Here is a 15,329-nt window from a genome sequence, read left to right as displayed (position 1 = left end):
TCCTACCAAATTACATAGCCTCACACTTTCTGACATTGCATTCCATCTGCCACTTCTTTGCCCACTCTCCTAGCCTGTCCAAGTCCTTCTGCAGCCCCCCCCCCCCAACTTTCTCAACACTGCCTTTGCCTTCATCTATCTTTATGTCATCTGTGAATTTAACAACAATGCCCTCAGTTCCTTCATGCAGATTGTTAATGTATAACAGGAAAAGTTGCGCTGCCAACACAGACCCCTGTGGAACTCCACTAGTCACCAGTTGGCATCCCTACTGTCTGCCTTCTGCCAGTCAGCCAATTCTGTATCTGTTGTGAGTACCTTGCCCCTAACAACATTGGCTCTTACCTTATTTGGCAGCCTCCAATGTGAAATAACTCCTTGAAGAGGGTATCCGATCATTAAGCCACCCTTTATGTACACACAGTGCATGGTATGTTTCACTGACCCAGCTAGCTCAGAACAGCATCCCAGAGTGAACAGAGCCTCTGTGACACTCCTGTTAATATCTGTCAGCCAGGACTCCCTGATTGGACCAAGTTAATAGCACCAGTCAGGGAACTCCTGTGGCTGCTGCTCTCAGCCCAAAGATAGCCTTCAGTGTTCAGCTCCGTTCACAGCTCCAAGCCAAAACAGAAAAATCAGTGAGCATTCTAATAATACGTAGAATTGTAAAATCTTTACAGGACAGTAGGAGGCCATTCAGCCCCATTCTGTACCAGTCCCACTCTTCAGTCCTATCTCCATAACCCTCTACTTTCTCCCTTTCAAACATATCTCCAGCTTGATTCTGAAACCTTCTGGGAATCTGCCTCCCAGGCAGCCCATTCCAAATCCTACCGACTCTCTGAGTAAAGAAGTTTCTCCCCATCTCACTCTTGGCTCTCTTGCTGATAGTCTTGAAATGTTGACCCTTAGTTTATAACATACTAACTAGTGGAAACAGAATTTCCTTCGTTACCCTACCAAAATCATTTGTAATTTGAACACTCGATACAGTTACCTCTTAATCTTCTGTGCTTCGAGGAGAGCAAGCCCAATCTCTCTCATCTTTCCTTCGATCTAAAATCCTTCATTCTAGAAACACTCTTGTCAATCTTGTTTGAACTCTGTCTCCAGAGCTTTAACATCCTTCGTTAAATAAGGTGCTTAGAATACAATACTCCAAATGTGGTCCCTCTAATTATTTGTAGAGGTGAAGCACCACTTCCTTGTTTTTATACTCTGAGCCTCCAAATCTTCTTTGCAATTATTTCAACTTGCCTGGTCACCTTCAGAGAATCATGCAATAAACCCCAATGTCCCTCTGCTCCTGAATTCCTCTCAGGGATATATCACTGAGCCTGTATTGTCTCTGTCTTTCTTCTGCTAAAATGCCTTACCTCACATTATTCTGCATTGAGATTCATTTGCCAGGTGTCTGCTCATTTGGCATACAACTGTGAATTGCCTTGATTTCTTATATGTTAAGGGAGTCATAGAGTCACAGAGATGTACAGCACGGAAACAGACTGTCCAACTCATCCAAGCTGACCAGATAAGTCCCACTTGCCAGCACCTGGCCCGTTAACCATCAGGTGTTGTTTCACCAGGACCATCTTTCCCTAATTTTGAAGGTTTATTTGTCCTTCTTTTGTAGAATATGTCCTTTATCAACCTGCAAAACAAACGATGTGCAGTCGTAGGCAATGGTGGGAACTTGGTTAACAGCAGTTGTGGGGCTGAAATCGATCAGGCCGATTTTGTTTTCCGGTAAGTTTCGCAGCAACAAACTAAATCCTGGTCAAACGAAGGAGTCCATTCACTCGAAGCAGAACCTGGCTCAGGGGAGGGGAGGGAACGAGACGAATGGTTGCACTGAGTTGTGCAAACCAACAAGCAAATCTTTTGTTGCAGATTGTCAATGCAACAGTTCCCTTGTTCTGATCCAAGAACGAAAACTCTTGGGCAGTGTTGTTGTTGTGTAATAAGTTAAAAATATCACACCAGATTATCGCCCCAACAGGTTTAATTGAAAATCCAAAAAACCTGTTGGACTATAACCTGGTCTTGTGTGATTTTTAATTTTGTCCACCCCAGTCCAACACCTCGGCATGTTGTTTTTGTGTGAAGTTGCAAACTGGGAGAAATAACTGGCACGTTTCACAACGTCAGGCAATTGTTTTCGAACAATGAAGCACTTCTGCTGAAGTGTAGCCATTCTGAAAGTGCGGGAAATGCAGCAGCTGTTTTACACATGTCAAGCTCTTACATGTGGCCGTGTGATAGTGACGAGGTAACTTGTTTTTGTAATGCTGATTTAAGGGGTAAATATTGGCCAAGGCAGACCGGCTAATCTGAGAGAGCAGATCGCAACATTGCAACATGCTGTCACTACAGCGCTAGCATCAGGAGGTGATGCGAGAATTATTGCAATTGCCATTCAAGCAACATTTGAGAATGTGCCATCAAAGAGCCCAAATTTATCTGAAGACAATGGGATTCAGAGGGAAATATCTCTGCTGTTTGGAGTCATCCCGAGCATTGTAGAAGATGGTGGTGGTTACAGGAGTCTATCACCTCAGCTCTAAGACATAACTCGAGTCCTCGGTCCAACCATCTTCATCGATGAGTAGATTCTCTACAGTGTGGAAACAGGCCCTTCAGCCCAACAAGTCCACAGCACCCCTCTGAATTGCCTGTCCAAACCCATTCCCCTACCCTAGGTTTACCCCAGACTAATGCACCTAACACTGTGTGGGCAATTTAGCATGGCCAATTCACCTGACCTGCACATCTTTGGATTGTGGGAGGAAACCGGAGTACCTGGAGGAAATCCACGCAGACACAGGGAGAATGTGCAAACTCCACAAATTGAACCCAGGACCCTGGTGCTGTGAGGCAGCAGAGCTAACCACTGAGCAACCGTGCCACCCCAATGATCTTCCTGACATTGTGAGGTTAGCAATGGGATGTCATTGTTGGATATTTAGCACTATTTACGATTCCTCCAATAATGAAGCAATCCATGTCCATATGCAGCAAGCCCTCGATAATATCAGACTGGGGCTGATAAATCGCAAGTAACAGAGAAGAGTCAGGCAGAGTCCACATTCATTGGGAAAGACTTGGACCAGGTTCAGACTATAACCATCAACAGTGTCACTGTTGCTGAAATCCTCCACTGTCAGCAAACACTGTTGGTTCGAAACTGCATTGGATCAGCCATACTGTGGCCCCAGGAATTGGTCAGTGGCTGGCCATTGTGGTAAGCAACTCACTTCCTGACAGCCCAGTACCTGTCTGCTACCACCAAGATAGAAGTCAGGAGTGTGATTGAGTGCTCTGCACTTGTCTGGATGAGTTCTACTTCAACAACACATCGGTCGACAATTTCCAGGACAAGGAGAAAGTGAGGACTGCAGATGCTGGAGATCGGAGTCAAATGTGTGGTGCTGGAAAAGCACAACAGGTCAGCCGACATCCGAGGAGTAAGAGAGTTGATGTTTCGAGCATAAGCTCTTCATCAGGAATGTCTAGGACCAAGCAGTCAGCTTGATTCGTAGCCTCTCCATTTCCTTAAGCACTCAGCGTCGAAGGGCAGAGAAATAGGCCCTTCAGCCCATCATTGTCTACACTGACCAACAAATCCCAAATCTAGCAGTGTGCCATCTCTAATAGGATTATTTACAAACTGGCACAAAAAGCTCTCCTGAATGTCTTTCACAAAATTCCACCCTGTCTGATCCTTTCGCGCTGAGATGATCCCAGTTAATGTTAAGAAAGTCCCCTGTGTTTTTTCTCACATCGTCCTTGGATTTGCTTACATAACTGCTCCTCTAGCTTGCTATTGGGAGCCCCGTAGTACAATCCTAGCGAGGTAATCACCCCTTTAAGCTCTGTCCAGATGACCACATTGAAGACCCTTGCATGATGCCCTTCCTTATGACCGTTGTTTCCTTTACCAATAACGCAATGCCCCACCTATCTTATTCCTCCGCTCCCCACCATCCTGACTAAAACTCCTGTTGAGCTGCCAGCCCTGTCCTTCCTCCAACCATGCCTCGGCAATTGTAACAATATCATATTCCCAAATACTGATCAATTCTCCACGTTCACCCATCTTATCGGTCAAGCTCCCTGCAGGAGCAGGTACCAACTTAGCCTCCCATTGAAATAACTCAGGGATTAATCAAAAAACGCTTGAGATTTAGCCTCTTCTGGGAATGGAGTGTGTAACTGTACATTGCTCACATACCTGCTGTGCTTTCCTTTTAAATAGCATCCGGAAAACCGGCAAGTGGACAGCAGCAGACATCCACACGGCAGCTGAGACAAATAAAAATTTGGACTTGTCACAATTGCTAGGTCAGGACAATCCAAATGAACTTCTTTTTGAGGAAACACAGTTGTGACACAAAGATTGGAAAGGCAGTGGACTCGTGGTATTATGGCTAGACTGTTAATCCAGCAACCCAGATAATCTCCTGGGGACCTGGGTTTGAGTCCTGCCACTGCAGATGGTAGTACTTGAATTCAATGTAAAATATACAAAAAATACAGCCATTAGTGATGGTGGCAAGCAATTTATTTCAAGAAAACAAAATTACAGCATAAATACACAATATTCAATATTTCCAAACAGAGTTAAATTCTAACTCCACATCTCCAAAGCAATTAATACATAAACTGGAAGCTCTTTGCGATAGAAAAGATCAGATACTGTCACTCTGTTTCATACTTGGAAGTATGTAATAAATTATTTGTTTGGTAGTTTATTAGAACACCAAATATTTTTTAAAATACTTTTGGGCTTGAAATAAGATTCAAAGTTAAAAAATTATCCCTTCGGTTGGAGGATCTAAGGGGTCTATTTGTCACTAAGTTTGACATAAAGTCTGAGATGTTTTCTCTAATTCTCCCCACCCTCCCAGTAACTGCCCTCGTGTCTCCACCCTTCTGTCTGCTCTAACCCTGAATTCCCATCTTTGCAGCTTCACTATCCGTCCTCTGCTTCCCTCCTGTATGTTCTAAACTGAATGTTTCTCGTACTTCGAAAATGATTCAGAAACATTGTTGTTGTTTTCTATTTATTTATTGATTTTCCCTTTCCCTGACCACTCAACTCTCACTTCCTCCTGGTGAAGGTGATCAATGATTCCTCCTTAACTTGTTCCATTTTCCTAACAAACTTCAAAGCATTACAATGTTTTTGAAAATCCTCCTGAATCCTTCCGCGATTCCTCTGACGCTCTACACCCAGTTTCGGAGTTTCCAATTTGCAGTCTTCTTTCCCATGGACATGCAATCCCTTTACACATCCATCCCCTACAGAATGGTCTCAGGGCTCTCAGCTTCTTCCCAGAGCAAAGGCCTGAACTGTCCGCTCCCACCACCACCCTCCCCCATTTGGCTGAATTTAAAATTTTTCCCCTCTCACCCTAAAACCAAGCCCTGTAGTGTTTGACTCCCACACCCCAAGAAAAGGACCTTGTCTATTTATCCTACCCATGCCCCTGATAATTTTGTAAACCTCGATAAGGTCATCCCTCAGCCTCTGACGTTCCAGGAAAAACAGCCCCAGCTTCTCCCGGAGCTCAAACCTGGCAACATCCTTATAAATAATTTTTGAACCATTTCAAGTTTCACAACATCCTTCCGATAGAAGGGAGACCAGAATTGCGCACAATATTCCAATGTGGCCTAAACAATGTCCGGTACAGCCACAGCAAGACTCCTATACTCCTATTTCTGCATTTGTTTCTTATCAATCCATGTTCTATCTTTCATCTCCTTTCCCCAGGTAGTTGCTGCCTAACTTAGGATCCATCTCTCCCAAACAGTCTTTTAACAATCAATCCAATTTGGCGTCCATCCACTTGCAACACTGCAGTAGAACATCTCTAATCCATGATTTGGAGATGCTGATGTTGGACTAGGGTGGACAAAGTTAAAAATCGCACAACACCAGGTTATAGTCCAACAGGTTTAATTGGAAGCACACTAGCTTTCGGAGCGACGCTCCTTCATCAGGTGATTGTGAAAGGCTCGATCGTAACACAGAATTTATAGCAAAAATTTGCAGTGTGATGTAACTGAAATTATACATTGAAAAATTGAAAAACAATCAGTTTTTCAATGTATAATTTCAGTTACATCACACTGCAAATTTTTGCTATAAATTCTGTGTTACGATCGAGCCCTTCACAATCACCTGATGAAGGAGCGTCGCTCCGAAAGCTAGTGTGCTTCCAATTAAACCTGTTGGACTATAACCTGGTGTTGTGCAATTTTTAACTTTATCTCTAATGCAAGTTGCAAATATCCTATGACAGCAACAGTGGTGTTTTATTTATCCTTCATCCTGCAGCATTGGACACTGATAACTACACATCCAGAAACGTCACTTCACTGTGCACCTCTACAGCATTACTTTCTCTGGAAACCTGAATATGAACGAGCATCTAGATATAAGTTTGCTCGCTGAGCTGGAAGGTTTCATCACCGTACTAGGTAACATCATCAGTGAGCCTCAGGTGGAGCGCTGGTGTTATGACCCGCTTTCTATTTATGTGTTTAGGTTTCCTTGAGATTCCATCCAGAATCTCAACCTGACCTGCAAATCTTCTCAAAACTTGATGAAAGAACCTCTTCAGCCATGGCTTCTCCTCTTTCTCCTCCCAACCCTCATACAATTCCTCCAAAGCCTCCAAGGAGATATTCTTTGCTGCTCATCTCCTTCTCGCCCACATACTCCCCCTCAGCAATATACTGAAGGACATTAGTGAGATAGACACACATGGAGAAGTGTAAGAAGGCTATTCCAACGGTGGTGTGCTATGGGGCCAGTTAAACCTGGAGATATTAAAGTATCCAAAATAAAGGAACAAAACTATCCCGATGTGGTGGAGATGGAGCATATTTGCAGAGATAGAAAAAGGGAGAAAGCATGGAAGGATTTGAAAACAAGGAATGTGAATCTTAAGATCTGCTGTTTTAACATTTCTCAAACCAGAAAAGGATTCCCACTCTCCACCATAGGATGATCAAGATTATAAATCTATGCCAGAAATGAGGAGCAAATGGCTCAATTCCATGTGTCTTTGTGGCACAGCTGAAATAACAAGTACCGTACAGATGAAGTTAAAGTCTCAATAGTATTCCCAGACCATAGAGCTGTTCTCTCATGAGAGAGAGACTACTGGTTAGTGGTTGCACCTGAGAGTCATCACCTACACAACCACAACGCCACACATGAGGCGTTGTGGTGGTGCACGTTCCACACTTTGCTCATTCCTGAAGAAGGGCTTATGCCCGAAACGTCAAATCTCCTGTTCCTTGGATGCTGCCTGACCTGCTGTGCTTTTCCAGCAACACATTTTCAGCTCTGATCTCCAGCATCTGCAGACCTCACTTTCTCCTCACCACCTCTCAGGCAAGGGGAAAGGTTGAGAAGTGATGTTCTTCAGTCAATGCAGGAATTGAATCCACACTGTTGGTGTCATTCTGTATCTCAAACCAGCCGTCCAGGTAACTGACTACAAGATGTTAGAAAAGTGTGCATGTTTTAAAAATCTGTATTCACATCTCAGAGAGATAAGTGCTTAGAGAGTTTTCCAAAAAACTGTGCTTGGCACAAAGTCAAAATCATCGTGAATTCAAACCTTTTCTCTATCTATTAAATGGAGATTAATTATCAAATCCCCTTCAGAATAAATTGTGATGTGAAATTTCATCAGGAACAGATTACAGCGCGTTTTGTAAAAGAGAAACTCTCATTACTGTCGGAAGTGCTGTGGTATTCTGTTAAAAATCCTAGACCAATGTGACAATGATACAGAAAAAACGGCATCTTGTCTAATCTCCTGAGTACAGATCCTTTCCTATTAACAACATTTTCCAGCTTTTCAATGTCTCACAGATACCCCGCATTTTCACAACACAAAAGTTCAGACGTTAATAAGTGCAGTCTTGCAAATGTTTGCTAGCCAAAAGTGGTCTCTCCATGCAGAAAACTAGAGGTAATAACTTGGTGCTTGACAACGAATAATTAAAGCAAAATTATGTCAATTTAAAGTATTGTTTCTTTGTGATTTTTTTTAAAAGTAGGGTTGGACATGAATTGTGTCTCCAAATAAATTCAGAGGTTCAAAAGGAATAGTAAAAAGGTTGGTCTATGAATAGTGAAAGAACTGAGTGATGCCAAGAATTACTTTCACAGTTTCTGCCCAATGCTTTTTTGTGACTCCTCACATTAAGTTAAACTTGTTTGTTATACAGTTTGTTTCTGAAATAAGGGTGTGAATAAAGAATCTAGGCTTATTGTTATGACTCCATCCAGCTATTTCTCCACTACAATGATCGGAAATATTAATAGCACCTTTCAAAGCATTATATAAGAGTTGCAGTCTTGCTTCTACTAAACAATGCCATATATATGAATAAGTCAGTTTTGATGGAGAACATACATACAGTTGCAGTAGGCTGCACCATCTATAATCCAAGAGTGTTTTAACAGCATCTTCCAAAACTGACCTCTAACCACTTAGAATGATGAGAACAGAGATAAATGGGAGCACCAACTGTCAGTTCCCGTTTCAACCACTTGCCAACCTGACTTAGAAATATATCTCCGTTCTTTCTGTGTTGCTGGGTCAAAATCCTGGAACTCCTCCTCAACAGCTGATTTTGACCGCTGCTCCCTCACCACCCGACGCCTGGAGGAAGTATGCCTCATCTTCCACCTCGGAACACTTCAACCCCAGGGCATCAATGTGGACGTCACAAGTTTCCTCATTTCCCCTCCCCCCCCACCTCACCCCAGTTCCAACCTTCCAGCTCAACACCATCCTCCTGACTTGCCCTACCTGCCAATCTCCCTTCCCACCTATCCACTCCACCCTCCCCTCTGACCTATCACCTCCATCTCCACCCCCATTTACCTATTGTACTCTTTGCTACCTTCCCCCACCCTCCCCTCTGACCTATCACCTCCATCCCCACCCCCATTCTCCTATTGCACTGTTTGCTACCTTCCCCCACCCTCCCCTCTAACCTATCATCTCCATCCCCACCTCCAATCCCTATTGCACTCTTTGCTACCTTCCCCCACCCTCCCCTCTGACCTATCATCTCCATCCTCACCCCCATTCACCCATTGTACTCTTTGCTACCTTCTCCCCACCACCCATTTATCTCTCCACCCTGGAGACTCCCTGCCTGTATTCCTGATGAAGGGCTTTTGCCCGAAACGTCGATTTTCTTGCTTCTTGGATGCTGCCTGACGTGCTGTGCTTTTCCAGCACCACTCTGATCTAAACTTTGATTTATTATAGTCACGTGTACCTAAGTACAATGAAAAGCTTTATTTGCGAGCAGGCAGATCATAGCAAGCAAGGATATACAAAGTAAGGCATACAGGTTACAACTGCACAGGAGTTGCACAAAGCAAGGTCAACATTATTTGAAGTTTGAGAATTTATTCATCAGTCTAATAATCTGTTCTCGAACCTGATGGTGCATGTGTTCAAGCTTCTGTATCTTCTGCCTGACAGAAGAGATTGGAAGAAAGCATTAGTGAGAGCATTGACGGATGGAATTGAGCGATTTACTCCTCACTCTGGAGGAACTTTAATGATATTGGCGTATTTCTACACAGGATGGACTGCAGTATCTGATTAATACTCTCCCAAGGGCAATTAAGAATGGGCAACAGTGCTCATTTCTAGCAATGCTCACATCTCATGAAAGATGAAAATTGCTCACCTAAATACTACTAAATACACTTCTACAAACCTTTGAGGCAGTGAGTTGAGCTGCCAACAGTCCTCTGAGTGAGAAGATTTTCCTCAAATTTTCTTTCAACCTCCTAGCCCTTACCTGTACCCCTGGTTATTGACCTCTCTACTAACGGGAAAAGTTTAATTTTATTGACCCTATCTATATCCCTCAGATCTTCACACCTCAGTCAGATCTCTTCTAAGCCTTCTGTGATGTATAGGAAATAACCCCATCATATCTCATTTCTCTTCATAGCAATAGATTTACAGGTAAAGGGCTAGGAGGTTGAAAGGACAAGGGCAGTAGATGCATGGGATCATGTCCACTGCATGTTCCCTCCAAGTCCCTCATCATCTGACTTGGAAATATATTGCTGTTCTTTCAGTGTTGTTGGGTCAAAATCCTGGTTCTCCCTCCCAATGGGCATTGTTTGCAAGAGGTGTGGCAGCAAAATCTATCAGCATAGCCTGTGTTGTAGGTCGACTTGAGTGGGTTCATAATCCGTAATCCTTTTGGGATCTTTCCTCCTTTGTTGCATTTCTGCAGAAACTTGACATCTATACGGATATGCGTGATCTTCTTAGAGATCCTGTCCACTTTGAGCCAGCTCCTCCACATCATGCCTTGTCAAGCACCTACAGCACATGAACTGCAGCAGTTCAAGAAGGCAGCTCACCACCACTTTCACAAGGGCAACCAGGGATGGGCAATAAAAGCCAGTGATCCCCATATCCCTCAAGTGAATTACAAACAAGGCAATGATTTAACATCCTGTAATTCCCTTGCATCCTGTGCCACATTTACACAGTGGTGACCCAAAACGAAAAGACTCTGGTTTCTCTTGTGTGCAGGACACACTCTTGGAGAGGTGAATGTTGATCTCATATCACTTTAAGAAAGAAACATTCTAATGAGAATGTAACCGGGATGTAGTACATGTAACTAGTTGCACTATGAAAATGTAGTGTATGTTTCCTAGCTGAAACAATTACTGAGCTGAAAATGTGTTGCTGGAAAAGCGCAGCAGGTCAGGCAGCATCCAAGGAACAGGAAATTTGACTTTTCGGGCACAAGCCCTTCATCAGGAAAATGATGCTTGTGCCCGAAACGTCGAATTTCCTGTTCCTTGGATGCTGCCTGACCTGCTGCGCTTTTCTAGCAACACATTTTCAGCTCTGATCTCCAGCATCTGCAGTCCTCACTTTTTACTCAAAACAATTACTGAACCTTGAACAATTCTGTTCAGCAAATCTAGATTAGCCCTTCAGACCCTACCTCTGTTTATCAGTCCTGGAGTGTAGTAGTTTTATGTTGGGAGAGCACTGTGAAGATAATCTTTTAATTTGGCTGGATCACTGTGCCAAGCTCCCAAATGTGAATCCTTCTGGGGAGTTCTTGAACTGAATGTTGTGATGATACTGTGGTTTTAGGAGGTGTATTTTGACCTTTTTTTTGAAGTGTATTTTAAGGCAGAGGGAGCGAGCAGTCTACCAGAGCCTCTAGAGCAAACAATGTGTGAAGCCATAGTTTTTTTTAAAAATGGAACAATAGTTGCAGCCCGAATGGGTGGAGTCAAGCTCCAACAGAAGCAGGGTTTTCAGTTTTTGCTTTCAGCAGCTTTTGCTGTTGGGGTCTTGAAGAAGTGTAAGTTATTTTTTTCTCTCTCTCAGTTATAACCAAAAGCTAGGGGTTATCTGTCTGCTCAGGGAATTACATCTGAGACAATTAGTTTTCGGAATTTGCCTTTTGCCAAAGGTGTGATTATAGGATGTTATTATAGCAACAGTTAATTAGTAATAATGAATGTATCTATTGTCCTGTTAAAGATTTTCAATGGAGTTAAGTGATTCCCATTTCTTCTTTCTAGTTGCATTTTGTTTTAAATCCAGTAGTTTGACCAATCGAATTGAATCTGGAATGTAACACTGTAAAATAAATAGAAGTTAGCGTTCAGACTATCTTCTGAATATTTTGAGGGGGTTTGGTCTGTTCCGTAACAACATTTGTGTTCTTTTTCCAGGTGCAACCTCCCTCCAGTGGGTGGGAAGTTTACCCAAGATGTTGGAATAAAAACTAATTTGGTGACAGCAAATCCAAGCATCATTGCAAATAGGTGAGAGCCCGCCTTTAGCTACTCAAACACCTCTAGTTGCTCCGTATTTTGAATGCTTCCATCCTTTGTGGTGGGTAAAGAGGGAATTGGTGATGTGTGGAAATGGGGGAAAAGCACGAACTTGATGTTTCGGGTTGCCTTAGGCTATTGGGCTTGACGCACCAGCCCAAGGTGGCGCCTCAACCAATGTTGTTTTGGAGGGGGGGAGGGGGAGATGTCCAGAGATATTCTGAACACTGGAGGAGTATTGAGGCGAAGATTAAACCAAGCGATGGGACTTTGGCTCTGCCCAGTTGCTGGCTAAGGCAGTTTATTTAGTAGGAACCTCTGAGGAAATCCATTGTCTTCTCTTGGTTAATGATTGAATCCAGTAATTTGGCAAGAAGCATTGGATTTATGACATTCAGTGATCATTTATTGATCATTTGTTTAATGTACTGTGAAAAAATGAGCAAGGGCTTCTCAGTGACTTGAGTATTGCAAAACATTGTCAACAAGTGAGATTGCATCTATTTCACAGGGTGAAATTGGACATACTGCAGAGGAAAGTGAACTAATAGAAAGCTCTTCATTGAATTCTGACATCTTTCACATATCTTTCCCTGATCAGGCAGGAAGGGCCTCAGTTCAGTCTCTCATCTGAAATATAGTTCCTCTGCAGATGTTTAAAGCAGGCACAGTGTATAGACCAAGAGTTTATTCTTTTGTTCTAAACAAACTATTATTCTAACTAGAAGTTTAGAAATAGTTGGTATTGCTTCCATGTTGAATGGAGTAAATAGGATGCATACAAAAGTGGGGATAGGTAGTGGTAGTTAAATATTATTGATAAAGGGGTAAGGGAGAAAGCTGTATATTCAACGAATAAAAATATTGTGAAGTAAAAGTGAATGCTTTTATTTTCTCTGACAGATATGCAGGACTCCTCAATAGGAGAAAATCTTTTTATACTGACACCATTGTCTACAATGAAGCCCTTCTCCTCTTTCCTGCTTTTTCCTACGGCCAGAACACGGCTCTCAGTTTCAGGGCTCTTTATACACTTGAAGATTTCCAGGCAAAGCAGAAAGTTGTGTTTTTTCACCCCAAGTACATGCAAGACTTGAGCAGGTTTTGGCTTTCCAAAGGCATTAAAGTGAATCGTCTCTCCACTGGCTTAATGATTATAAGCCTTGCAGTGGAACTGTGTGACGAAGTGTTGATTTATGGCTTCTGGCCCTTTGCAAAAAATATTGAAGGTAAAGCCATACAACATCACTACTATGACAATGAGTTGCCCAAACGACATGTCCACTCTATGCCAACAGAGTTCCAACATCTTCTACGAATGCACAGTAAAGGAATTCTCAAACTTCAGCTGGCTCGGTGCCAGGTGGAGTAAAACACAATTTTGAGTTAGAATAATATTCTGACTGGGTGAAATGAGCTATGAAGAGCTTCACTTCCAACCAGCAAGCTCTTTAGATCATCGCTTAAGTTCACTTGTCTCACTGTAACTTGTTTGGAGACAAAACATAGATATAGATTGGAGCTAGGGGTTATCCCATCATCACTGACAATTAACCAATCAATAAAATGGGTTTCTTGACCTGAGCCAAAACCTTGCGTTGAAAATGGGGATAGCCTAATAAGGAGCTCAGGAGTTTAATCATGGAGAATGATCCTGAAGCACAATAACTGAAGAAAGAGCGAGGAAAGCTCTTGCCTCTTCCTTTTCTACAAACATCTCCCCTTCTCAACATTTTTACTTGTACAGTTTCTCATTCTCCGTTTTTCCTGGATCCTCCTTCACCTGCTGATCAGAAATTTGTTTTAATGGAGTAAAAGCTAATTTCTGTTGGAAGATGCGGTCAACGTGGAATATTTTTCATCTCTCGAGAATGTTCCGACACAAACAAACAAACAAGCATTCATTTCTATCAAATTTCAGTTTCAAGTTTGATTTTCCCCTTGAGTTTGGATTTCTGGTCCAGACCAGGCAGCGTGGTGCAGCATGGATAACAATCAGACAACCAGCACTATTGTCTGTCTCTGCATCTTTTATTGTCTGTTCATCGAGACAGGAGTAAGTGAGGACTGTAGATGCTGGAGATCAGAGCTGAAAATGTGTTGCTGGAAAAGCGCAGCAGGTCAGGCAGCATCCAAGGAGCAGGAGAATTGACGTTTCGGGCATGAGCCCTTTTTCAGCTCCCGAAGAAGGGCTCATGCCCGAAACGTCAATTCTCCTGCTCCTTGGATGCTGCCTGACCTGCTGCACTTTTTCAGCAACACATTTTCAGCTCTGTTCATTGAGACAGTCAGCTTAATGTGTGTGTGTGTGTGTGTGTGTGTGCATTTTAACCCTTTGTTTTAGTATTCCCCCTACCACCCATCCCTCATCCACAGCCTGCTCTTAAAACACAGCAGCTGGATAGTAGTTTTTCCAAAAGGAGTTGGTTGCTCATCCATTCAGAACCTAACCCTTACAAGTTTTTAAGCTTGGGAATTTCCAGCACAGCCACCAAAAGGCAATGGTTGGGACCTTCTGAGCTGAAGCACATCAGAATGTTGCGACAATCATTGGGCCAAAAGATTGACCTTTAGCTGGGGTCTGTAGCTGGGGACCAGTCTTGTGTTTGTGCTCGGTTGAAGCAGGAGTGCAGCTACTCTGGAGACAGAAACCTCCATTGTAAGTCTGCCATTTTCTTTTTAATGCAGTCAGGAGGATAGGAATGCTATTGTTTTCCTATGGCCACCAACCCCTTCCCTAGCCCTTGAAACCCCCATCTCCCTACTGTGGATCCATCACCATTTATTGCAGTCTGCCGTGTGAGCGAAAGTTGTACAACCTCTCTGTCTCGGCAGCCTTTCTGTGCCAGCCTCCTGCTGGACCCACAAAGGGCAGTGGCATTGAAATGAAACACATGATTTATAGTCTTCCATTTTCATGGGCAGGAGGAAACAAATTTTTGCTGCAAAACCTGTTGCTGGCTTTGAATTCAAATGTTAAGCATGTAACTGTACAAAATGCCACACCACTACTGTACCTGCCTCTCTCTTTTATTTGTCGATGGATTTCTTTGGGATCATAATGTCCCACTCTCCAGCTGTGCTTTATGTCAAATGAACTGGTTTGGACCAGTGCAAGCTGCAAGAAAGCAAGAATTTACTTCCACATAGCACTTTTTCACGACCTCAGGACATTCCAAAATACCTTTTGGCCACTGAAGAATTTTTTGAAATGTAACTGTTATAATATAGGAAACGCAACTGTTAATTTGAGCACAGCAGGATCCCACAAATAGTGATAATGGACAGATGATCTGATGGTTACAGGATCAATATTGAGTCGGACATGAGAAGTTCCTTTTGCACCTCTCTTTTTCTGAAAACAATAGCCATGGAAACTCTTATGCCTACTTAAAGGGACATTTCTCATTGAGAAGTTGCTACCTCCAACACTGCAGCACTCTCTCTATAG

The 15,329-nt window shown here is 42.9% G+C and overlaps 1 protein-coding gene across 1 annotated transcript in view; it reads left to right on the top strand.

Moving 5' to 3' along the window:
• LOC132830950 (alpha-2,8-sialyltransferase 8F-like) overlaps positions 1 to 13,605 on the top strand; it is a 38,049-nt gene extending 24,444 nt beyond the window's left edge. The window contains exons 6-8 of the mRNA XM_060848913.1: positions 1,637 to 1,749; positions 11,777 to 11,869; positions 12,782 to 13,605. Of these exons, the coding sequence (XP_060704896.1) occupies positions 1,637 to 1,749; positions 11,777 to 11,869; positions 12,782 to 13,250 (675 nt within the window). The 3' untranslated portion in view covers positions 13,251 to 13,605. The remainder of the gene's footprint in view (positions 1 to 1,636; positions 1,750 to 11,776; positions 11,870 to 12,781) is intronic.
• The last annotated feature ends 1,724 nt before the right edge of the window (positions 13,606 to 15,329 follow it).

This window comes from Hemiscyllium ocellatum, chromosome 32, assembly GCF_020745735.1.
Source record: "Hemiscyllium ocellatum isolate sHemOce1 chromosome 32, sHemOce1.pat.X.cur, whole genome shotgun sequence".
In the NCBI taxonomy this organism is placed as follows: domain Eukaryota; kingdom Metazoa; phylum Chordata; class Chondrichthyes; order Orectolobiformes; family Hemiscylliidae; genus Hemiscyllium; species Hemiscyllium ocellatum.
The sequence above is the reverse complement of the archived record's forward strand: the minus strand, read 5'-3'. Positions and strand labels throughout refer to the sequence as shown.